This window comes from Symphalangus syndactylus, chromosome 3, assembly GCF_028878055.3.
Source record: "Symphalangus syndactylus isolate Jambi chromosome 3, NHGRI_mSymSyn1-v2.1_pri, whole genome shotgun sequence".
Taxonomy (NCBI): Eukaryota; Metazoa; Chordata; class Mammalia; order Primates; family Hylobatidae; genus Symphalangus; species Symphalangus syndactylus.
Window position 1 is genome coordinate 8,921,567 of NC_072425.2, and position 25,562 is coordinate 8,947,128.

The 25,562-nt window shown below is 46.8% G+C and overlaps 1 protein-coding gene across 3 annotated transcripts in view; it reads left to right on the forward strand.

Annotated features, from left to right (window-relative positions):
- Positions 1–25,562, forward strand: part of CAMSAP1 (calmodulin regulated spectrin associated protein 1) — a 97,060-nt gene that overhangs the window by 10,322 nt on the left and 61,176 nt on the right. For all 3 annotated transcript variants that reach the window (XM_055270403.1, XM_055270402.2, XM_055270404.2), the window contains exons 2-3: positions 14,010–14,272; positions 15,290–15,451. In XM_055270403.1, coding sequence (XP_055126378.1) covers positions 14,010–14,272; positions 15,290–15,451 — 425 coding nt within the window. The remainder of the gene's footprint in view (positions 1–14,009; positions 14,273–15,289; positions 15,452–25,562) is intronic.

Below are 25,562 nucleotides of genomic sequence, written 5' to 3' on the forward strand. Positions count from 1 at the left end.
GTACCACTGCACTCCAGCCTGGGCAACAGAGTGAGACCCTGTCTCAAAAAACCTTTTGTGTGTAGGAAAGTATAGTGCTGAGCCCTATATGTATATATTTTGTTTCTGGAATCCCCTGAGGGTCTTGGAGCTTATCCCTTGGGGATAAGAGGGGACAGCTGTACTTTTGAGTAATTTATAAATGACAAAATTGATTGTTCATGGTTCTGGAGGCTAAGAAGTTCAAGATTAAGGTGCCAACAGATTTGGTGTCTGGTGAGGGCCTGTTCCTCATAAATGGCACCTTCTGGGTGTCCTCATATGGCAGAAGGGGACAGGCTCCCTCAAGCCTCCTTAGTCGCGTTCATGAGGATAGGGCCCTTGTGACCTATTCACCCCCGAAAGGCGCCACCTCTCGCCACTGCCACATTGGGGATTAGGTTGCAGTGTGAATTTTGCAGGGACAGAAAACACTCCTCAATGATTTCAAACTCTTAAATTTTCAAGTGTTCAGAGATTTTCCTGTTTTGTCTTATGTATTTCCCATATGATTTCATTAAGATAACCTAATTTGATTTCTTTTCTTTTATTCTTGTTAAGGTTTGTCTTGTGGCCTACGATATGGTCTCTTTTAGTGAATGTTTCATGGGCATTTGGAAAAAAATGAGTATTCTGCTATTATTTGGTGGAGTGTTCTATCAGTTGTATTCTGCTAGTTGGTTGTGTTCTGATTTGTATCTTTGTTGATTTTATGTCTAGTAATTCTGTCTAGGGGGTGTTGAAGTCCCTAGCTATACTTGGAGATTTGTCTGTTCCTCTTTTTAGCTGTGTCAACTTTTTTCATGTACTTTGAGGCTTTATAGTTTGGTGCATGAACTTTCAGGATTTTAAGGTCTTTCTGGTAGATTGATCCTTTTATCATTATGTAATGTCCCTTTTTGCCTCTCGTAATTTTTCTACTTTATTAATGTAGTTCTTTTTTTTTAAAGTGTTTGAATGGCATATCTTTTTTCCCTCCTTTTAGTTTTTAACCTACTTAAGTTGTTGAATTTGAAGTGTATTTCTTGTAAAGAGCATGTAATGATGTTATGTTTTTTAATTTACCCTCTACCAGTCTGTCTTTTGATTGGTGTATTTAGAGTATTTACATTTACTAATAACATTATATTGTTAACAATTAGTACTGATAACGTTAGGACTTGAGTCTGACACTTTATTGTTTGTTTTCTGTTTGTTTCCTCTGTTTCTTGTTCCTGTTTCTCTTCTCTTGACTTCTTATTGGTTAATTGACCATTTTTTAGGATTTTCTCTAGATTTATTTATATTGTTTTTGGGTATATCTCTGTATAATTTCTTATTGACTGCTCTGGGTATTATGGTATACTTATGTGACTTACAACAGTTTACTGATATCCTTATTTTACTGTTTTCAGTGAAATGTGGAAACCTTTTTTCCATTTAGCCACCTTTACTCTCTCCACTTTTAAATACCACTGTCTTGACCATCTGACAGTGTTATAATTTTTGTCATCGTATGTAATTTAAAAAACTCATAAGGAGGGTAGTCTATTGTATTTACTCATTACTCACGTCTCTCCATTTTTTCTTCCTGGTCCTCCAAGATTCCTTATTTTCTTGCTGTTTGGACAGCTTCCTTTAGCCATTCTTTAAGGTTTGACAGATTATTTTATTTTCCTTCACCAGAAAACATCTTTATTTCCTCTTCATTTTTTTAAGGATAGTCTTCCTGGATATGGAATTTGTGGTTGATTGACAGTTCTTTTCCTTCAGCACTTGAAAACTGTGCCACTTCCCTCTGGCCTCCATAGCTTCAGGTGAGAAGTCTTTGGAGCTGGTGTTCCCTTGTATGTATCGTACCATTCCCCTTTGGCTGCTTCAAAATATTTTGTCTGGTTTTAGAAGTTTAGTCATGATGTGTCCTGGTGTGGATTTCTTTAGGTTTATCTTTTTTGGAGTTCACTCAGTTTCTTAAAACATTTCATTCATTCGTGTCATTCAACATGTTTGGGAAGATTTTCTGTCTCTCTGTTGCTCTTTCTCCTCTTTGATCTGGGCTCCGGTGATAGAACCTTTGGATCTTTTGTTATTCTCCCACAGGTCTTGGAGGCTCTGTTCTTCTTTTCTCCATTGCATTTTCTGCCTGTTGTTCAGATTGGGTAAGTTCTCTTGATCTGACTGCAAGGTCAATGATTTTGTCTTCTGTCATCTCGAATATTGCTGAGCCCATCCAGTGAGTTTTAAAATATCTGTTACTATATTTTCCAGTTCTTCATTTGGCTCTCATTACCAAAATTTTCTAGTTTTGTTTCAGGAGAATTTGTGATTACTTGGGAGTGATTTCATGCCAGTTGCTTTAAAATCCTTGTCAGATAGTTCCAACATTTGATTTATCATGGTGTTTGTGCCAGTTCATCGTCCTCTGATTAAAGTTATTTCTGATGGCTTCCTGATCATTTTGGCTATTTTGTTAGGAAACTCTGGGTATTGGTTTTATTTTAGCAGTAGTCACCTTGTTGAGGTTTAGCATGCAGGTCTGTCCTACTTTTGTGACTGTGGTTCTGGTGATAGTCTGACCTTTGTAGCCTTTGTGGTGCTGTTTCAGTTGCTTGACTTAGTCTCTCCCCTGGGGCTCCCATGGGTCCCTGCTGATGTTGCTCGAGGGCAGAAGGAGCTCCCTAGGCTGGGCAGCATGCTGCCTCTGGATGGACATGGGAGTCTGCGCACAGGACCAAGAGCTTCCCAGACTGGGTGTTTGTTTTATACCCCTGCCTCTGGGGGGTGGAACATCTCAGCATCACCGTCAGGTGTGTGGAGTGTGGCTCCTGTGCCGGTGTCCGCCCCTGCCCTCGGATGGCTTCCCTCAGTGGAGAGAGGAGTCCCATGACCAGTGGGGAAGGAGAGTGCCTCCTAGGCCAGGTGCTGGTGATGGTGGTCCCACTTGCTGGATTCCCTTGGTGCAGGGTGTGTCTAGTTTGTGGGAGGGGTGTCTCAGGTCTGCCTGATGGGGAAGGAGAGTGCTTCTGGGCTGAGTGATCTCTTGCTGATGTCCCTGCCTGCTGATTGTTAGTTGGGCTTGGGCTCGCCTGGTGTGGTAGGTGGGACTCCCACTCAATCCAGGGCAGAATAAGTGTACCTGGGTTGCCTCTGTTGCTAGGCAGGGAGTCAGGAAGCTCAGGCCTGGGTCACCTCCTGTTGGGTGGGGGTCATAAGAACACCCTGTTGCTGTGTTGGTCCTCCAGTCCTGAGGCCCCAAGCCAGTTTGCCTTCCTCTTCCACCTTTCAGAGTCCTCCTTTGTCTCTTGGGTTCTCTCCAGGGTTTATGGTTGTGCTTAGAGGAGAGGAGCGGGGAAGAGACAAGTCTGTGCCATTTTGTCCTGGCCAGAAATTCCTTCTGGCTGCTTGAAAAATCGTCGCTTTGTCTTTGGATTTTGTCAGTATTACTGTGAGTTCTTTGGTCTCTAGGTGTCTTTTTTTGAATCCTGCTGGCATTTTGTAGTGCTTCTTGAGACTACGGTTTCATGAGTTTTACAAGTATTGGAAGATTCTCATCCATTATATGTTTACTGTTTCTGCCCCATTTTTTCTTCTCCTTCCTGGGCCTCCAATTACATTTCAGTGGCACAGTGTATGTTATTTCTGTCTCATTGTTCTTCACTCAGGATGCTTTAATTCTCTTATCTGTATCTAATCTGCTCATCAGCCCATTGTATAAATTTAGTTACTGTGTTTTTCTGTTCTACAACCTTCTTTTGTTTTCTTTTCCTTTTTTCCTTTCTCCTTTCCTTTTCTTCTCTTTTCTTTCTTCCTGCCTTTTCTTCTTTTCTTTCTTTTTTTATCTCTCTCCTTCTCGTCTCTCTTCACTTCTCTCTTCTTCTTTCACTGTCCTCCTCTCTCCTTCTCTTCTCTCTTCTCTTCTTTTCTTCTTTCGACGGGATCTCATTCTGTCTCCCAGGCTGGAGTGCAGTGGTGCATTCATGGCTCACTGTAGCCTGGAACTCCTGGGCTCAAGTGATCCTCCAGCCGCAGCTTCTTGAGGAGCAGGGACTACAGGCAGGTTCTACTTTGACCGCCTAATTTTTAAAACTTTTTGTAGAGATAGGGTCTCACCATGTTGCCTAGGCTGGTCTCAAACTGCTGAACTCAAATGATCCTCCTACCTTGGCCTCTCAAAGTGTTGAGTTTATGGATGTGAGCCACTGTGCCCAGCCTAGAATTTCTGATTTGTTCTTTTTTTTTTTTTTTTTTTTTTTTTTTTTTTTTTTTGAGACAGAGTCTTGCTCTGTCGCCCAGGCTGGAGTGCAATGGTGTGATCTTGGCTTACTGCAACCTCTGCTTCCTGGGTTCAAGAGATTCTCCTGCCTCAGCCTCCCGAGTAGCTGGGATTACAGGCACATGCCACCAAGCCTGGCTAATTTTTGTGTTTTTAGTAGAGACGGGGTTTCACCACGTTGGCCAGGATGGTCTTGAACTCCTGACCTTGTGATCCACCCGCCTCGGCCTCCCAAAGTGCTGGGATTACAGGCATGAGCCATTGCACCTGGCCATGATTTGTTGTTTTTTTGAAAAAATTTATTTATAGAGATGGGATCTTGCCATGTTGCCCAGGCTGGTCTCCTGGGCTCAAGTGATGCACCTGCCTTAGCTTTCCAAAGTGCTGGGATTCCAGGTGTGAGCCACCACACCCAGCCTATTTTGTTCTTTTTCTAATCTGTCAAGTTCTTTTTTCTTATTCTTTTGATTTTTTGTAATTTCCACTTTTCTGTCCAAAATTTTAATCGTGTCTTTTTTGTTGCTATTGTTTGAAGCATGGTAACTGAAAGTCTATGGCTGGTACCTCAAGTTTTAGGGTCCTGCAGGCCTGTTTCGTCACCTTTGGTCTTCAGCAGTTTATTATGAACTATGTCTGCACATGGTTTTCTTTGAGTTTATTCTGTTTGGGGTTTTCTAGGCTTCCTGAGCCTGTAAATTGGTGTCTTTCACCAGATTTGGGGAGATTTGGGCCATACTTACTCATATACTTTTTTGCATCAACCTTTTCTCTACCGACACAGTGTTGGAACTTTTGACATCATCTCATACTTCAAGACTTGCCATTTTATCCCATCAGTTTCTTCTCTCTGTTCTTCAGATTGGATTCTTTCTATTGATCTATTTTCAGATTCACTGACTCATCACTCTGTCGTTGCCATTCTGTTGAGCGCATCCAGTGAATTTTATGTTGCCATTGTACTTCTTAGTCCTGAAATTTTCGTTCTAGTTTTTAATTTCTCTGCTGAGAACTCTATTTTTTCATATATTTTAAGAGAGTGTAGCTTTACCTCATGGAACTTATAATAGCTGTTTTAAAGTCTTTGATAACTAACATCTGGGTCATTTTGGGGTTGGCCTCTGTTGGTTGTCTTTTCCTTTGAAAATTGGTCACATTTTCCTGGTTCTTTGTTGAATGATTATGGATTGGGCTCTGGACATTTTGAACATCGTGCTGTGAGACTGGTTTCTGGGTCCTGTTAAAGTCCTTTGGATAATGTTGATTTTGTTTTGCAGCTGGGTTGCAATAAACCCCATTGGGTTCAGCCCAGGAGTCCGTTTTGCTGTCATGGGTGGTGGCTGCGGTGTTGGTTCAGCTTTCACAGCTTTTGCCTGTGGCCCCTGGCCTGCCCAAGGCACACACAGCTCAGGAGTAAGCCCAGATTGTGCAGGCTCATACACGTCTCTGGGGATCCCTCTCCAGCCCTCCTTTTGTGAATTCCCTCCACACTTTCTGGCTCCGAGGAACCTTCTTCCTCAGCCTCTGCCTAGAAAGATGGGCTTTCCTCCTTCCTCATCCCGTGCCTAGGCTTCCCTGTTCCGCTGCTCATGCCGCCACTGCACAGCTCTGTGACTGCAGCCAGCTGGGTCAGGCTGGGAGAGAAAAGTGGGAGCCCTCAGGATTCCCCCTCCAGCTTGTAGGGGCCCCGTTTCCTGGTCCTCTGGCCAGAGAAAGACAGGGTTTCTCTCTGAGCCTGGCTGTCTGGGGCTGCTCTCGGGTCCAGCCAGGGCAGGAAAGAGAAAACGAACCTGAGGAGTCCCCTGTTTTGGGTTCCTTCTTCAGGATGGACCCTCCTCCCCAGTGTGCCTGCTGCGGCTTACTTTCCAGAGTCCTTAGGTAGGTGTTTGTCTTTTGTCCAGAGTTTTTAGCTGTCGTCAGCGGGAGAGAGGGGCTGTCTTGGACTGTCTTCATCTTGGCAGGCTTCAGGAGTCTGGGAGCTTGCTTCTGTTACTGTTTCTGCTGGCTTTTGCTCATGATGTCTTGTCATTTTGCTTAACTGACCATTGTATGTGAAAGATTTTGGAAATAATCTGAGGCCTAAGATGTCATCTTTTCCCAGGGGGGTGTCCGTTGGCTTCCAGCGGTCCCTTGGAGACAGGAACAGATCTGGTAACCCCACACGAGGCCCTGGTGGAGGTGCCTCAGAGCCGCACTCTAGTCTCCTGAGGCTGGGCTGCTTCACGTTCACTCCTACTCCTGGGTGCAGCCCTTCAGGTTTCCCACCCAGAGTATGTGGTAGGCGTCATTGGGCAGGCCCTAGAGTCCAGATTTTGTCCTTAGAAAGGTGTGGTGCCAGAAACACAGCCTGCCATCCTTACCACCTCTCCTGGCACGGACAGCTCCTCCCACGCTCCCTCAGGGGGAAACTGCGGTCTGGGAAGAGGGGTGGGTTCTCTGGATTACGTCTTCTGCCTGAACTTGGCCTGGTGATTCCTCACCACCCGGTTGGCCGGCCAGAGCCTCCCGCAGGTGTGAATTTTGTGTGTGGAGCCTCTGCGGGTGTGAGTTGTATGTGTGTAGCCTCCCGCAGGTGTGGATTGTTTGTGCGGAGGCTCTGTGGGTGTGAGCTGTATGTGTGTGGAGCATTCCACGAGTGTGAGTTGTGCATGCGGAGCCTCCATGGGTGTGGGTTGGGCATGCGGAGCCTCTGCAGGTGTGAGCTGTGTGCATTGTCCTACCGTGTCTGCCACGGGGGCTTACTGGCCTAGCGCGGGGTCCACTGCCTGGAAGGAGGCTCCCTCCCATCCCACCCCGAGAGGCCTCCCATGCTCCTTTGCCCACGTTTGCTCTGTGCTCCCTTTCCAAGCTCAGGCTGTGCAGTTTGTGTTTCGGTTGCAGTGGCTGTGGCCCTTGGGGGCCTCGAGATTTCTTCGTGAGCTTGGGAGAGTGAGCTATGGGTGGGAGCTTACGGGGAGAGGACCTGGTACCAGCACCTTTCCTGCTGGGTCTCTGAGGTGTGAAGGAGGATGGCCGGCCGGGCCTCAGGGGCAGAGCCTCTGGCCTTAGAGTTTGTGCTCCACTCTTACCATCCCTTGCCCTCCCACGGCCTCTCAGAAGAGCTCAGGGGAAGGAGGAGGAGGGACTATGAGGGTTGCCCCTTAGTGTCTTGTCTTCCGGCCCAGTGGGGTCACTGTCGCTGCGCTCATGAGATGGCCCAGGGCGGCTGCTAGCAGGCAGGCTCTGCGGCTCCTCCAGCCTCTCCTCACCAGCACGTGGTCTCTGCTCTGGGCTTGGTCTTTCTCCACACTGGGGCTTCTCTTTGCTGGGAGTTCTCTGAGTTTCTGTGAGAGTTTTTGTTTCGTTCGGGCTTCTGCCTGTGCTTCTTGGAGCATTGTTCCACGGTCACTTTGAATTCCTTGTCAGACAGTCCCAACCTTGGGACGTTGCCTTTTCTCCTGGAAGTTGCAGGTTTTCCTGTGGGTCTTTCTTTTTTGTTAAGAAGCTTTGGGTTGTATGTTGGGCATTTGGAATATAGTATTTGGAGGCCACGGGTCCTGTTGGAAGCCTGAGGTGTTGGTTTTTGGTTTGTTGTAGCAGGTAGTCCACCCAGTTACGTCGAGACTGCAGGCTCCGACCTGCCTCCTGGGGGCTACAGTTGAGCGTAGGTTTCATTTTCGGTCTTCGTCCTGCCTCTCTGGCTGGGCTGTGGGCTGTGGCCCTCAGAGTGGCTGCCGTGCCACTGTAGTTGCTTCAGCAGTGGCCAGGACGTGACACAGATTTAGAGGGTCTCCCTATCCAACCCCCCTCTTCTCTGGGACCCTCTCCCCTCTCTGAAGGTTCCCGAGGGTCTCCCTCCCTGGCCTTCTGGCTGGAAGCCAAGTCTGCACCTGAGCCTGGTGTGGCATGGCCAGGCCAGTGCCCTGTGGGGTGTGCACTTGTCTGTGCACCTGGCGCTCCGCTGTCAAGGTGCAGTTTGTTACTGGTTGTCCCTGGGTGGGGGTCAGGTGGTCTTGGCCCTGTGGGGACCATTACATCAGCTTTTCTTACCCTTGTGTCTAGCCTCTCCAGGATGGAGCTGGGGCGTGGACTCCTGGTCGCTTTTACCTTGAGTTGGAATTATTTCCCTTGACTCCTTATGTCCAAACAGGAAGAGTATCCACGTTTTCCAGGTGGAGACGCTCACAGCCACCTTTGGGGCCTCTGCGGAGGTGTCTGTCTCAGTGTCAAATGCAGATAGCCAGGCCGCCCACGGGGACATTCTGGGAGAGTTGGTCTCAGCTCCCAGGTGGCTCAGACAAGCAACAGAGCAGAGACTCACTGTGCTGCACGTCTCAGGGCTCTGCCTGGCACTGCAGTGGCCTGGTCTTTCTTCCTGAGGCTGAGTTGGAGGCTACGGGAGTAGCTGGCTTTAGGTTGGGCAGTGGCCACAGTTGTGGCACCTGCCAGAGGGGTCTTTGCCCTGTGCTGCCGTGGAAGAGCTGGCGGTCGGTGTGGACACCTCCTCCCGAGCCCCGTGCAGGTGCCGTGGGAGGGCTGCATTCGACAGATGGCCACTTCCTCACCTGCCTTTTCATCCTCATTGCAGTAATAGCGATGGAAGGAATAACAGCTGAGACTCCCGTGTGCATCCACAGAGCTTATGCTCAGCTGGCGCAGGGCAGGAGATAGACCCTTTTGTTGTTCAGAACGGACAGGTAGGGGGCCAAGCCTCAGAGGGATCCAGTAAGAGGCCGAGCTGGGACTCTGGGCCAGGTGGCTGTGCTGGGCCCTGCCCTTGGGAGACCCCAGCGCTCCAACTCCTGCTCTCTGTCAGTTGCCACCCCTCTGAGTTCCTCCTGCACTTAGTGTTGACCCCACTTCCACTGCAGACTGGTTAGAGTCTTCTGACCCCTTCCCAGGGCCTTTCTGTGCGGCTCCCGCGGAGGCCTGCCCCACAGCAGTCCAGCAGCCACCGCGAATGCGTTGCTCATGGGTACTGACGTAGCAGTCCAAGGAGTGACAGTGCTGCCACCCTGACAGTGCCGTTGCCGACTCTGTCTCCAGTCTCCATGGGCGCCTGCCCTGCCTGTGTCCTTGACTTTCGCTCTGCCCCCTGTAGCTGCACTTCTCCCCACTTCCTCCAGGCTGGGCCCTCCCACTCAGCAGATGCCTTGCCTCCTGCTTAACATAGTAAGACAAACTGCAGGTGCTGATGGGCCACCCACCCCTTCCCTGCCTTTGTACCCTGACCCAGTGAAAGACACTGCCCTACCTTGGCCCTGCATCCCTCCCGTCCGCCTCCCGAGGGGCCTCCTTTCTCAGGAGCAGCCTCCTCCTCTTCAGCCTCTCCCATTGATAGGGTTTTCTTTCATCAACATCTCTCCAATCCTTAAAGCAGACACATCTTTTTTCGCCACAATTTCCCCTCAGAGCAGAGGCACAATTCCCACTGTTCTCACTTCCTTCCTTCTGTGCCTGTGGCTGTCTCTTCACCAGTTCTCAGAATGCTCTTCCCGAGGCTGCCAGCTGAGTCCGGCGGGCTCCGTAGTCTTCATGCGTGCATCCTTCTCAGCCTTCCTTGGTGCTCGCTGCCCCTTCAAAACCTCCTCTGGCCTCGGCAGCACCATGTTCTGGCCCCGCCCCACTCTCTGTTCGCATGTCCGTTTCTTTGGCTTCTCTCCCGACGTCTGTCCCGTGGGCTGGGTGTCCTCAGGTTGCCTTGACCAGCTTCTCCCACTGTGCCCGGCTCTCACTGGATGACTCGTCCCCCTGGGCATCGATGGCTGTGTATATGTAATGGGTTCCAAAGCACGTCTCCAGCTGGTCGCTTTACTCTTGCGCTCCCAGTCTCTACGCCTCTCCGTTGGAAAGCTCCCCTTGGGTCCCACAGGCTCATCTCTCCTGTCCCCGACTGCCCTCCTTCTCCACGCTACTTGTTTCCTGTATTAGGAAAAGGGACCGTCCTGCTCCAGGCTGGCAGGAATTATAAGTCTGGTGTCTTTGTTGTACGGCATCAGGCACAGGCCTGCTGCTCACGCCTCCTGGGCAGTGGTGCCCCTTCCCGGGGCTGCCTGCCTGTGGCAGCCTCCATTGTTTCTCCTGGCGGTGACCACAGCAGCCTCCTGGGTCCACGCTCATTCTCCACTCTTGTTTACAGGGAGCTCTAGCAGATGGGGTCTCCTTGTCCTCTGGCTTGTCTGACCCCCTTACTTGACGTGGTCTCGTTCCATTCCTTGTGTGCCCGCCTAAGCCTGTCTCGCTCTGCTGACAGATCCCACAGGGTCCAGTTCCCCCTAGTGCAGGCACGCACAAGAGCCTGGTGAGTTAATGAATGAAACATCCAGTTTGCCTCTTCTGTGCAATTCTGAACTGCTGTCATTTGCTAAAATTCTCTTAACAGGGTCATTTTCATGTTTTCCTCTCGCTGTCTCCTACCCACTCCCCTACTGGCTGCTTCCTTCCCTAAGAAACTTCTCCATCTGCACATCCCACTGCACCACTGCCCCACTCCTCAGTGTGGGACTGGTGTCTCCTGCACCCCAGTCCCCCAGCACTCATCATGTGTGACACCCTCCACATTGCGTGGAAATTACCTGTTGACTTTTCAGTTGTCTTACGAGGCTCAGCCTGAGGACAGTGACTTTATTTCTTCCTGTTTGACTCCCTGGCATTTTTGTACATTTTTTGGCTCACATGGGTACTTAATAATTGTCGAATGAATGTGTATTAATTCTAACAGTCTTACTGGTTTGTAGAAAAAACAAAAAGAAACTATTAGAAATACATTGAAGGCATTACAAAGTTTCTTTTTTAGTAGGTATTGATTTTGATAGAACGTTAAACGTTCTAGAACTGTGCACATCCAGCTCTCGCAGTAGTTGCCTTCACTGAAGCCGGTTACTCATGGACGAGTTCAGTGTCTGAGGGTAGAACTGCCACGGCAGGGCCATGGAGGAGCGTGGCCACTGTCACCCAGTTGGGGGTCCGGCCAGGGTCTTCCTTAGGTCGGATGGGAAGGAGTAACATACAGTTAGGAGGGCTTTGCCACAGTCTGAAGCTCGTGTCTTTAGTAAGTGCGTCATTTTCCTTTAACTCTCATTTTCCTGCATCTGAAATTTATGTGAATTAGTTGTGTTATGCATATTCATATATGATTCAAAAAGGTGATTATATGAATCACTTTATATTGATTAATTTTAAAAGTGGGTCACCCTGTGGCAAACGTTTCTACTTGGTAGATTGTAAAAGAGAAACTTAAATCAGAGCCATGGTTGCTTTTTCCAGTCTGGCCAGGTTTCTGCATCTGTGAGGTAGGCTCTGCCATTCTTCTTGGGGCTCACCCTGCTTCCATCTAATGCCAGCCCTCCACTTACGTGCCTGTCCCATCTCCCACTCCGCACAGAGCCATCACTCTGAGGGGTCCCCCGGAGCCTTTCTCTTGAGCTGTGCCAGTTTCTGCTCTCCTAGGGGGATTGCATCACAGTTGTCTAAGTGGGAGGAGAGGGTGGCTTGGACCAGGCCGGTTAGGCTCGAGGTGCCCCCAGATATCTACATGGAGATGTCAGATAGGCAGTTCAGGGAAGTGGTCAGGGCCAGAAATGTACATTTGGGGATGACTGTGTGTCTGTGGTATTTCTAGCCATGAGACTGAATTAGGTCATTAGGGAGGAGTGAGATAGGAAGTGCCCCTTCCAATATTTGGAGAAATCAGGGGCAGCTGGCCCAGGAGATGGGGATGGAGCAGGCAGCGAGATGGGAGGACAGAGGCCAGGCACCTCGAAAGTCAGGAGAAAGGCAGCTCCCTCCAAGAGCCCTGACTAGGTGGGCTGCTGGTGTGGTCAGTTGAGTAAGAAGAAGGCTGAGAGTGACTGTCACATCTTTCCCCACAGCTGGTGTGAACTGCTGCAAACGTTGTCAGGTTATGGGATCCCTCGCTCAGTGCCCTCCCCTGACTTCCCTCCACGGCCCATGGGTGCACACTCCACAGGCCGCCTGTCTGTCCCTGGCCACCTTGCTCTTGTTTCCTGGGACGTCTCACATCCCGGCGTGTGCGGGGTGGCTCTGTGCTCACCTTTGTAGGTCAGCTTTCCTTGAGCAGTTTGTAAGGAAAGCAGAAGTCTTCCTGCTGTGCTTGGCATTGGGGCCTGTTCCTTGTGTTACTGCTGTGCTCTGTTGTATTTCAAAAGTTCCGATGACTTCAGATTAGGGGGCTACTCGATGTGGTCAGCAAGTATAGGATTTGAGTCTGTTAATGTCCACTAAGCCAGCCTTCCATAGCTGGAGCCCTGGCCGCCCCTGGGTTGCCATGGTGACCTAATCATTGTGTACAACGGTGCTTAAAACAAAAATGCTGTGTAAACGGTGACTGCTGCCGTTTAGAAATAAACAGCTGTGAGGTGCTCAGATTGTGGGGAAATGACCAGACTCCACGGGACCATAATGAAGTGACTAAGGGCTCAGGAAAATAGTGAAGGAAGCCAGAAGAGATGGCAGCAGAGAGACAGAGAGGGGTGCTGTGGGGAACCATCACCGCAGCTGGTTCTTTCCCTGGGGAAGAGCTTAGGAGAGCTTGGCTCAGAGCACAAGACAGGTTTGTGTCCCCGTGAATGTCTCTAGTGTTACTGGTTGAACGGTAGGAGTCAGTGGGGTTTCTTCATGAGCTGTTCTGTGGAGATGGTAGTCCTTTCTAAACTGTGGAGGTGGGAGTGTCTGCACCTCCTAACAGAGTGTTGGGCACGGGGAACATTAAAGACCTGGGGGTCACATGTTTCCCAAATGCATCTGATGCAGACATCCCTCGTCCTCCGTCTTTAGTGGGACAGCTGTTGATGTCTTGTGAGACAGTGTGAGGGGCAGAGCGGCAGGGCTAGAAAAGTGGGTGAGGCCAGCCGTGACACATTCGGTGTCCCGTGTGTATGCTGCTCCTGTGCTGTTTGTGTGGGAGGTGGCGTATGTTGCAGCCGGAAGTATACAGCAGGCTCTCTGGATCAGATTGTGTGGGTTCAGGCTGGTCTCTGCCTCCTGTGGCCTTGAGCATGTCACATACTTTCTCCGTGCCTCAGTTTCTCATTTGTAACGTGCGGATGGTAGTCCTCATTTGAGGGAACTGCAGTGGCAAGATTAAGTAGCATGGTTCATGTCAAGAGTTTGATGCTGCCTGGTCCAAAAATGGATAAAGGCTGATTGCTGCTGCTGCTGTGTCGTCATGGTTACAGTGGCACCACGCCTGCCTGGCTCCCTCTTCTGTAAAGACCATGGGTGTTCAGCCTCTGCTATCACTTCTGATTTTCATGTCAAAAAGAGGATGCCAGGCTCCCTCCCTGGGCTGATGCCGGCCGTGCTCACATGCCGTCTCCGCTGGTGTCACCAGGTGCTACATGGTCCTAGCCTGTGCTGGTTTCCCCTCAGCCCCATTAACACCCTCAGGGCTCCCATGTCTACCTTCTTACTACTGTTAAGTTAGGACAGTCATCTTTTGAGGTCACGGTGGTGGAGGTCACGAAATGATTTCAGTTGTCTGTGTTCACAGAGTAGTCTGAGATGCTACAGTTAGTTGCCTTTGTAAGTACAGAAGACAGTAGAATTATTGAAAAGCCTGGAGCCTTTTCTTGTTGTTAGTTGCTCATTTAGTCAATCAATCAATCAGTTATTTTTTTGAGACTTGGTCTCCCTGTGTTGCCCAGGCCGGAGTACAGTGGCAGTCATAGTTCACTGCAGCCTTGAACTCCTTCCTTTGGGTCTTGTGTGTGGCACTCACCTGGTCATCCCCTTCCTGTCTTAGATAACATCCCTGAGGACCTCAGAGACCCTTTCTACGTTGACCAATATGAGCAGGAGCACATTAAGCCGCCTGTTATCAAGCTTCTCCTGTCCAGCGAGCTGTACTGCCGTGTCTGCAGCCTCATCCTGAAAGGGGACCAGGTGGCCGCCTTACAGGGACACCAGTCTGTCATCCAGGCCCTGTCCCGGAAAGGGATCTATGTGATGGAGAGTGATGACACCCCTGTGACAGAGTCCGACCTCAGTCGCGCACCCATAAAAATGGTGAGTGGTCTGCAGTGGCCGCCCCCAGGGGCCATCCTCTGGAGCCGCGGGCTCTCGTGTGGAGCACCTGGTGCATGGATGGTGTGAACACGGTGTGCAGCGAGATGGTGGAGACCCGTGCTTTTGCACACTGGCGTTCCTTAGGAAACTGCATATCTTTTAAAGCACAAGACTGTTGTGGAGAATGGGGAAAAGAGAGCTTTCATTGAGCTCTTTTTCTCATTGGGAATGCTCTGTGAATGCTGAGATTGGAGTGAGGCCTGTTAATAAAAATACTCAAGGCAGACTTTTTACAGATGAGAAATGTAATTGTTGCGCCCATTCTGTTAGGTTGTTTCATGCATACTTTGTGCTAAAATAACTCAGTCTGCCTTTTTCTCCCCCAAGTATCCCACCCCCATCTTTCTCTGAAGGCTTGCTACTGGTGTGCCTTTTCCAGAGCGTTCTGGGTCAGGGCCATTCTCGGTGCCTCCTGCACTGCCTTTGGTTGCTCCCATGGCATTCCCGGTGAGACTGCGGGTGCCGTGCGGTGGCTGAAGAGAGTGTTACTCCTGTCGTATGAGGAAGCTGCACTAAGGCGTGGTGCAGCTGTAGCAGGTAGAGCTCTGGACTAGGAGCCAGAGCCCTTTGGTGGGCATTTGGCCTGGGGCAGGTCTCCTGTCTGCCGTCCCACAACCACGACGTGGGAGGTGCACCGCCTTTCCTGGGAGTCCCACAGGGCTGTTGAGGAAATAAGAAATGACAGTGTGAGACAGTGCACTACGGGCCACAGGGCTGGCCTGCCTGCCTGAGAACGGACTCCTGGTTCCTAACGGTCTTGAGGCTTGGCCAGAAATGCCAGGCTTGAAACAGTGATGGTGAGGGGGAGGCAGATCTCAAGTCTGAGTATCTCTTCAGACAGAAAGGGCGAGGGATGAAGAAATTAGGTCAGGATTCTGAGTATGAGCAGGTTCCCTGCATCAGAACCTGGTAAGAGGGGTGGGTTTGAGGGATTACAGCTGCTGCCTCTGCTCCTAGAGTGCCCACATGGCGATGGTGGACGCCCTGATGATGGCCTACACTGTGGAGATGATCAGCATCGAGAAGGTGGTGGCCAGTGTCAAGCGCTTCTCAACGTTCAGTGCCTCGAAAGAACTTCCGTACGACCTCGAGGACGCCATGGTGTTCTGGATCAACAAGGTGAGTGCCCTGCCTAGATGTGGCGTGTGACTCTGCTTCTGTGGCTGGTCTCCTTTTCACTTGAGAGCAGCACACTGTCTGTCACGCTGAGACCCAGCCCTTCATTTGGGACGAGTCATATTTTGTGTCCAGAAATGTGTCTGCTGTAGTTAAAAAGAAGCAAAGCAAGCAGGCGTTTCTCCCGCAGGCTGAGAGTAGAGGGTGATGAATTTATATGTGAAAACGCAGCACATGTTGGTGCTTTAAGTGCCTTAAAAATTTTTTTTTTGAGAGAGGGTCTCACTCTGTCCCCCAGGCTGGAGTACAGTGGCACGATCATGGCTCACTGCAGCCTTGACCTCCCAAGCTCCAAGTGATCCTCCCGCCTCAGCCCCCTGAGTAGCTGGGATCAGAGGCAGGTGCTACTATGCTTGGCTAATTCATTTTTTATTTTTATTAGAGAGGGAGTCTCACTGTGTTGCCCAGGCTGGTCTCGAACTCCCGGACTCAAACAGTCCTCCCTCCTTGACCTCCTAAAGTGCTGGGATTACAGGATGAGCCACCACACCTGGCCAGTGAATAATTTCTTCTTATTTTCATAGTATGCACCTATATGCAATAAAGGAGTTTATCAAAATGCCTTTAGAAGGCATTTTGATTATTAAGGAAAAATGGCATTTTCCCAAATGCTATTTTCTCCTTTTACATTTAGAAGCTCATAGTGTAATTTTAAATACAATATATGTAAAGAATGTTTATTTTTAGTAGTGTCTAATTATTTATAAGGTTACCTTACCACAGCCTTTGGTTAGTAAGCATCCTGATATGCAGAAAGGTGTTTAAGTTTGCGCATTAACACAGCAAAGGAACTAGAAGGTTGTGTGGCCCCATGTGAGGCGGTATTAGTGGGCCTGAATAAGAGGCTTACGCAGGATGGTTCTGGAGTTACTGATGGTTAGCTTGCACATGCAGAGCCAGGCCGGTGCTCCATCTGCTGGCTCCCTGGAAGGCCCCTCCGTCGCTGTGGCAGGCGGATCTTTGTCAGGAGTTGGCAGACGTTTGTGTTTTGACTTTTTCTAAGACAGTTGCCCTGCTCTTTAGCTGTTTTCCTACCTAAGCTTGGGGTTGGTGAACCAGGTGGATGGGCAGACTCCTTACGTTTCCTTATCCTGCGGTGAGGTAGGGACAGAAAGCCACAGGGTTTTCTAGGACTCACTGGAGCCTCCGGGCCCTAGTTCAGATTTGGGTGCCAGCTAGTACCATCTCTGCCCCACTCTGCCTCTGCCCATGAGGACGCCTCTTGGTGGCGAGTGCCATGTCTCACTCATCCCTGGCTCTCACCTGACAGCGTGCATGTGGGAAGTGCTTGCAAGAATTCTGTGGAAAATGGTGTTCAGGCCTAGTTCACATTTCCAGAGGAGCCTGAGCTTCGGGGACGCTCCTGTAATGCTAGCGGAGGCTTCCTGTGATCAGAAGTCAAATTTTAGCTTTTCTTTAATATCTTTTATTGATTTTTCCTCGTATTAGAAATGATGTAGTTACAGAAAATGTAGAAACTATGGATGAACAAAAAGAATAAAATGTAAATTACCCATAATCTTATCACCTATGAAAATGGTTAACATTTTGGTAAAAATTCTGATAGTTTTTCTTTATTTGTACAACACAGTGGGGAGCTTACTGTGCTTTCTGTCCTAAGCCACGTTTCTACTTGGTACGGTACTGTGCAGTGAGTTTCTGCCCGTTGGCCGGATATCTGATGCCAGCTGTTCCAGTGACTCCCCTGTGGCTCTTCTGTGATCTTGGTGTTGCTGGAGGTCGAGTTGTCTCCTCTCCATCTGTGCAGCAGTCTCTGTCCAGCCACGATGATTGCCCTCAGGCCACGTTCCTGCGAGGGGAATGGTGGTTCATATTTAAGGACTTTTTTTTTGTTTGCTTGATTTTTTTTGGCCAAATCTGATCCTAAAGATTGTAACATTTCCCTTTCTATTAGTTTGTGTAGGCATCTTTTCCCATGTCTTCCCATATCTACACAGAAAAACGTAATTCTGGGTAAAATTGCAGATTCTGGGTAAGAGCATCTGTCTCTTACCCTCCTTCTCTGGTGAATCACTTGTTTGTTATCTTTGCCCGTATTTCTTTGGGCAGGAGGCTATGTTTCTTTTTCCCCTGCTTGGTCACGTTTCTCATTTGCTGTGCATTTATAAGTGACTTTTCAGGCCGTTGCTGGCCTCTGCGTTTCTGTGGACTTGGCGGATAAATAGAAGGTGGTCTCCTCGTAACCAGAGACATCATTTTCCTTCCATGCTATTCTCGTTTCTGCCTCTGAATTTTAAAGAAATACATTGTATTTCCGGCTCCTGACTCCTCATTTGTGGACATGATCTACTGAGGTAGGATTGTGACAAATGGCAATTACAGTGATTACAGTTCCCATGGCCCTCCACTCCCCTCCTCCTCATTCCCCTGTGGTTGCATTGACAGCTTTGGACACATTCACAGTCAGACTTGATGTTCCTGTGGTCAGGCACCCATTTCCACAGCTCATGTTCCTTTCTTTGTATTATGCTTTGTTTTTCCTGGAGTTAATACTTTAGTTTTCATGACCTTTTCTTTTTTCTCATGCATTATTTACATTTGTATTCAGTGTTTTCCATATTTTACTGTTTTCTTGCCATTTCCATATGAATTTAAGTTCCTTATGTTAGTGGTTTCTCCTTATGTGACTTTCTCCCTGGTGCGAGTCCTCAATGCAGGATGCGGTGTCGGCTGAATGCTTCCAAAGCACCTTTTGCAGTGTGAATGCCCGGGTGTGTAGGAAGTGCGAGTTCCCTGAGCATCCTCTCTCACCCGCGCTGCATTCCTAGGCCCTCTCCAGTGTGGGTTCTCAGATGCTTCACTGGCTTTGAGCTGTGCCCCAAAGCTTTCACTATACAGGTGGGGTTTCTCCCTATTGGAAATTGCTGCATGTTTAATAAGCTTGGGGCTGTTGGTACGATTTCCATAAGGGTGAGTTTTTTCTCCAGCATCAATTCCTTGATGCATAAGGTCTGAATTCCCTTTGGGCACGGGTACCATGTTTCCAAGATGCCTGCTGTGCGCGGGTGCGTTTGAGTGCAGATTTCAGCTTCTCACACCCACACCTGGGTTACTCCCTCCTTGGGTTTGGCTCTGTGTCGTCCTCTGCAGCATCTGTGGGGGAATGGCCACGTTCTGAGTTTCTCCTCCTCTGTGGCATCCCTCTGGGACTCTGTCCTGCCCCTGCCTGCATAGTTGCTGCCCCGGCCACCTGCATGTCTGCCATCCTGGACTTTCCTCCCTTCACCTCTGCTCCAGGCCGCTCACCCGCCTCCTCCTGACCGGGGTCCCTACCTGGGTGCAGGAGCCTCCCTGCCATCTGAGGAAAGGCTAATGCTGTGCATTTCCATGACCATTTCTGAGACAGCTTCTGAAGGAGCCTTCCTCCACCTTTCCTTGGTGATTGTGTAACTAGATGGAAGCGCTTTCCCCAGCTTGAGGGGGTTGCCCAGCTATCTTCTCTCTTCCAGGCTGAGGAATCTGCTGCCATGCGGGTTCCCCATCCTGTGTGTGACCCGGATGACCTCACTCGGGATTTCCTCCTTCCTAGGTGCTCTGAAGTTTCACCATGAACCACCTTGCAGGGGCTCTTTTTATTTTTTATTGATGCCCAGCCAGTTGTTGTTGTCTCTTTCTCTCTCTTTTTTTTTGGAGACAGAGTCTCGTTCTGTGGCCCAGGCTGGAGGTGCAGTTGTGTCACTGCGGCTCACTGCAGCCTGACCTCCCAGGCTCAAGCAATTATCCCTCCCCAGCCTCCTGAGTAGCCGGGATTACAGGCATGCACCACCATGCCTGGCTGATTAAAAAAAATTTTTTTAAATTAGAGACGGGGTCTCGCTATATTGCGCAGGCTAGTTTTGAACTACTGGGCTCAAGCAATTCTCCTGCCTTGGCCTCCCAGAATTGTGGGATTACAGGTGTGAGCCACCACTCTTGGCCTGTTTTTGTCTTTTTTTTTTTAAGACAGCTCTACTGAGATGTATTTTATATGAAGTCAGTGGATCTTTTTCCTTGAGTTTTGATAAGCAGTCATTTGTTTAGCATTCACCACGATCAGGGTAATGTTTCCATCACCCCAAACAAGCTCTTTCATGATCCTTTGCAGTTAATCCTCTGCCCCACAAATGCAGGTAACTACTCATCTGCCTTCTTCACTGTGGATTAGTTTTGCTTTTTTTTTTTTAGGTTTTGATAAAAGTGAAGCTGTGTGTGGTGCGTGCTCTTCTTGTGTTTGGCTTCTTTCCGTGAACAAAGTGTTTCTGAGATTGACCTATGGCATTGCATCTGTCAGAAGTTCTGTTGGTGCTTGGTAGAGTTCCATCGTGTGCGTATACCATGGTTCGTTTATCTGTCCACCTGTTGATGGACACTTGGGTTGTTTCCAGTTTTTGCCTATTTTGAATAAAGCTACTAGGGACATTTGTGTGCAGATATATTTTTATTTCTCTCTCTTTTTTTAGATGTAGTCTCACTCTGCCGCCCAGGCTACAGGGTAGTGGCGAGGTCTCGGCTCACTGCAACCTTCGCCTCCTGGGTTCAAGCGATTCTCTTGCCTCAGCCTCCCAAGTAGCTGAGATTACAGGCGCCCACCACCACATCTGGCTAATTTTTGTGTTTTTAGTAGGCACAGGGTTTCACCATGTTGGCCAGGCTAGTCTTGAACTCCTGACCTCAGATGATCCACCCATCTCGGCCTCCCAAAGTGCTGGGATTACAGGTGTCAGCTACTGTGCCCAGCAATATTTTTATTTCTTTAAGTAAAAATTTAGGAGTAGAATCGCTGGGTCATATGATAAGTATATATAACTTAATATAAGTATGTGTAAGTTCAGTCTTTAGAATAAACCGCCAAAATGTTTTCCAATGATTGTATCATTTAGAACTCCCACTAGCAAGATAGAATTCCAGTTGCTCTACACTTGTTATAGTCCGTCTTTTCTCTTTAGCCATTTGAGTGGATGTGTAACTGTCTCTCATTGTCGTTTTAATTTGTGTTTTCCTGATGGGTAAAGATGCTTGTCTACATTCTTTTATGAAGTGCTTTTTCAAATATTTTGCCCAATTTTTAACTGGGTTGTCTTACCAAGTTGCAAGAGTTTTTAGAAATGTATATATTTGGGAATCAAGGGCTTTGTCAGATGTGTGTATCGTGAAGATCTTCTCCCAGGCCGACTACCTTTTTGTTTCCTTAACAGTGTCTGTCCAAAAGCAAAGGTTGGCTGGGTGTGGTGGCTCACATCTGTAATCACAGCACTTTGGGAGGCCGAGGTGGGCAGATTGCCTGAGGTCAGGAGTTCAAGACCAGCTTGGCCAAAAGTGGTGAAACCCTGTCTGTACTGAAAATACAAACATTAGTCAGGCGTGATGGCAGGCGCCTGTAATCCCAGCTACTCGGGAGGCTGAGGCAGGAGAATCATTTGAACCAGGGAGGCGGAGGTTGCAGTGAGCTGAGAACATACCACTGCACTCTATTCTGGACGACAGAGCAAGACTATGTTTCAAAAAACAAGCAAAGGCTTTTAAAGTTTTCTTTGTAGCCCAATTTATCAGTATTTCCTTTTATGATTTGTCCTTTTGTGTCTTATAGAAGACATCTTTACCTACTCCAAGGCTGTGAGGAGTTTCTCCCATGTTTTCTTCTAGAAGTTTTTTTGTTTTAGCTCTTACATTTGCCTCTGACCCACTTTGAGTTCATTTTTATGAATGATGTGAGGGAAGGGTTGAGGTTCATTTTTTTCTTCATATAGGTAGCAGTTCTGAAACCATTTATGGAAGAGATTTTCCTTTCCTTATTGAATTACTTTGACAGCTTTGTTGACAATCAATAAACCACATATATGTGAGTCTGTTTCTGGATTCTATTCTGTTCCACTGATCTTTGTGTCTGGTTTATAGGAATACTTGAAATTGGACAATGTTAAGTCTCCCAGCCATATCCTTTGTGTTAAAAAATAATTGTTTTCGGCTGGGCTTGGTGGCTCATGCCTGTAATCTCAGCACTTTGGGAGGCTGAGGCGGTGGGTCACTTGAGGTCAGGAGTTCGAGACCAGCCTGCCTAACATGGTGAAACCTCATCTCTACTTAAAATACAAAAAACTAGCCAGGCATGGTGGCACATGCCTGTAATCCCAGCTACTCGGGAGGCTGAGACAGGAGAATCGCTTGAACCTGGGAAGCAGAGGTTGCAGTGAGCTGAGGTCATGCCACTGCACTCCAGCCTGGGCGACAAGAGTAAAATTCCGTGTCAAAAAAAAAAAATTGTTTTCACTATTCTATGTCCTTTGTATGCCTACCCTTAATTTTAGAATCAGCTTGTCAGCTTCTATAGGAACACTTGCTGGATTTTGATTGGGAATGCATTGAAGCTAGATGAATTTCAGGAGAATTGATATGTTATTAATATTGCATATTCCAGCCCACAGACATGCTTATATCTCTCCATTCTGTGTAGACTTAACAGCTTCACAGCTTCTCTCAGCCATGTTTTATGGTTTTTCAGGGTAACATTTTGTATATAGTTTAACTTTATTCTGTATCTTTTGTGTTTTGGATTCTTTTATAAATGGTGTTCTCCTAATTTCATTTTCCAGTTGTTTGTTACTAGTCTGTAGAAACGTAATTAATAATTTGTATATTGACTTTGTATTTTGTGACCTTGCTAAACTTATTTATTCTAGTGGCATTGAGAAAATTCCTTAAGATTTTCTATGTACAAGATCATGTTGTCTGTATATAAAGTCATTTGTATTACTATTTAATATGTATGCTCTTTTTTAATTATAAAGGTGTTTTTTTTTTTTTGCCTTACTGCACTGTTTAGTACCTCAGATAGAATATTGAATAGAATTGGTGAAAGAAGACATTTTTGCTTGTACTTCATCTTAGGGAATAAACATTTACTGTATTAACCATTGAAATGATGGATGTTGGTTGTAATTTTTTTTCATAGATGCTCTTTATTAGGAGTTCCCTGCCCCTGTGCCCCCCTCCTTTTTTTTGAGACAGGGTCTCACCTTGTGGCCCAGGCTGGAGTACAAGTGGTACGATCATAGCTCATTGTAGCCTCATTCTCCTGGGCTCAAGCAATCCTTCTGCCTCAGCCTGCTGAATAGCTGGGACTACAGGCACACAGCACCATGCCTGGCTAATTAAAAAAAAAAAATTTTGTAGAGGGGATTTTGCCACGTTGCCCAGGCTGATCTTGAACTCTGAGCTCAAAGGATCTGCCCGCCTCGGCCTCCGACGCCTGGCCAGGAGTTCCCTTCTATTTTAAGTTTGCTTAGGGTATTTTTTTTCATGAATATGTATTGAATTTTGTCAGATGGCCTTTTCTGTATTTATTGAGATGATTATATGACTTTTCATTTTTAGTCTGTTGATACAATGAATTACATTAATTGATTTTCAAATGTTGAACCAGCCCTTCCATCCCCAGGACAAACACAAATTGGTTGTGTTTATTATTTATTTTATATATTGATGGATTCGATTTGCTAATATATTGTTGATGATTTTTGTGTCAATGTTCTTGGCAGATATTGGTCTCTAGTTTTTTTTCTCATAGTGTATTTCTCTTGTTTTGGTGTTGGGGTAATGTTGGGCTAAAAAAGTGAGTTGGGAAGTATTAAGGTAAAAGGAAATTAAATATTAAATTCACTGGTAAAGCAATCTGGGAGTGGAGTTTTCTTAGAAGATTTTAATTATGAATTTAATTTCTTTAATTTACATATGATAATAGATTTTCTATTTAGCATTGTGCCAGCTTTGGTAATTTGTGACTTTCAAGGGATTTGTCAGTTTTATTTAAGTAGTTGAATTTACTGGCATAAGGTTTATATTTCTTTATTTTCCTTTTAATAAACCTGTGATCTGTAGTGACAATGTCCTGTTTGTTTCCTGAGGTTGGCAATTTCTTTCATTTTTCTTTACCTTGATTAGTCTGATTTATCAACTTTATTAATCTTCTAAAAAATCTGCTTTTAGTTTTTATTTTCTCTATTTCATACTTAATTTCCTTTTACCTTTATTATTATTTTGTATTTTGGGTTTAATTTGTTATCCTTGTCTAGTTTTTTAAGGGGGGAGTTAGTTATTGAAGCCTTTTTTCATTTTGAAGACAGGTATTTAAAGCTGTTGATTCCTCTCTAAGCAGCACTTTAGCGTGGATTATACATTTTTATAGGCCATGTCTTTCATCATTCTCTTTAAAATATTTTGTTTCCCCTGTGGATTCTTGTTTTATCACTGGGTTACCTAGAAGTCAGATGTTTAATTTCCAAATACTTAAAGAGAGGTTCTAGGTAGCTTTTTGTGTTGTGATTTCTGGTTTAATTCTGTTGTCAGGGAACATACTGTGTGATTCTCATCCTTTTAAGTTTATTGGGACTTAGGGTCCGCAACATGCCTTACACTGCAGAATGTTTAATATGCATTTGAAGAGAATATTCTGCTGTTTGAAGGTAGGGTGTCTTCAGTGTCAGTTCAGATTGGTTGTTGGTGGTGTTTGCGTCTCCTTTACCGTTTTCCTGTCTTTGGTCCTATTAGTAGGTTTATCTGAGAGGAGAGTGGAAGGTCCTGAGCTGTGTGCTTGTAACCCGTCGTTTGGTTCTGTCAGTTTTTACTTCGTGTATTTTCAAAGTCTGTTGTGTTTACACATATTCAAGTTTTTGATATTAGTTGATGAATTAACCCTTTTGTCATTATGAGATGTTGCTTTTTATCACTGGTGATAATCCTTGTCCCAAAAGTCTACTTCATTTAATGTGGGTGTGGATTCAAGAGTGCTTGTGAATAGTGGCTGCACGGTGTATGTTTCCTTCTTTCACTTTTAACCTCTTGTTGTCTTTTTCCTTAAAGTGAATTTTTTGCAGATGCCGTGTAGTTGCTCTTGCTTTTTTAGTCATCTGACAATCTCTTGGAGTGTTTAAACCAATTGCATTTAATGTGATTATCCATAAGGCTTGGTTTTACCATCTGGTCTGTTTCTGTTTATCTCTTTTCTTTTTCTTCCCTCTTTTAAGGGTTATTTTGGATTTTTTTTTTTTTTTTTAGTACTCCCTTTTATCCTCCAGTATTTTGTGGGGGCTGCTTTAGGGTTCCTGTCTACATCTTTAGACCATCACAGGCTGCCTGCAAGTCAAAGTGATGCCACTGCACAAGTAGCAGAAGATGCGTCTTTTCCTTGCTGACCTTTGTGTTGTCATTCATTTTACCCCAGCTGTGCTGTTTTGGCTTTCTTTTATCTTTTAAAGTATTTAAAAATTGAGAACAAAAGTCATTCATATTTATCCACATAATTTCCATTCTTCTTGTTCTTAATTCCTTTGCATACATCAAGAGTTTAGTCTCAGGATCTCTTCTGTTTTGTTTGTTTGTTTGTTTGTTTTTTGAGATAGAGTTTCGCTCTTGTTACCCAGGTTGGAGTGCAATGGCGTGATCTCGGTTCACTGCAACCTCCCTCTCCCGGGTTCAAGTGATTCTCCTGCCAGCCTCCCGAGTATCTGGGATTACAGGCGCCTGCCGCTATGCCTGGCTAATTTTATATTTTTAGTAGAGATGGAGTTTCTCCATGTTGATTAGGCTGGTCTCGAACTCCCGACCTCAGGTGATCTGCCCACCTCGGCCTCCTAAAGTGCTGGGATTACAGGCGTGAGCCACCGTGCCTGGCCAGGACCTCTTTATAAATTGCTGTGGACCTCAGATAACTTACTTTTTTTTTTTTTTTTTGGATAGAGCTGGGGCCTTGCTGTGTTGCCCAGGCCGTTCTCAAACACCTGACCTCAAGCGAGCTTCCTGCCTTGGTCTCCCAATGTGCTGGGATTACAGGTGTGAGCCAGTGCGTCTTGCCAAACTTGTAAAGAAAATTTTAATCTATCAATGTTTGCCATACTAGAAGTTAAAAATCAGAAAGTTTAAAAATATTTATTTAAAAATAACAGTAAGTTGATTTCATATTAATACTAACAATGTTTTAGTGAAAAATGACTATTTTTCAAAACAAATTAGAAGGGGCTGTGTGTGGCTCACATCTGGAATCTCAGCACTTTGGTAGGCT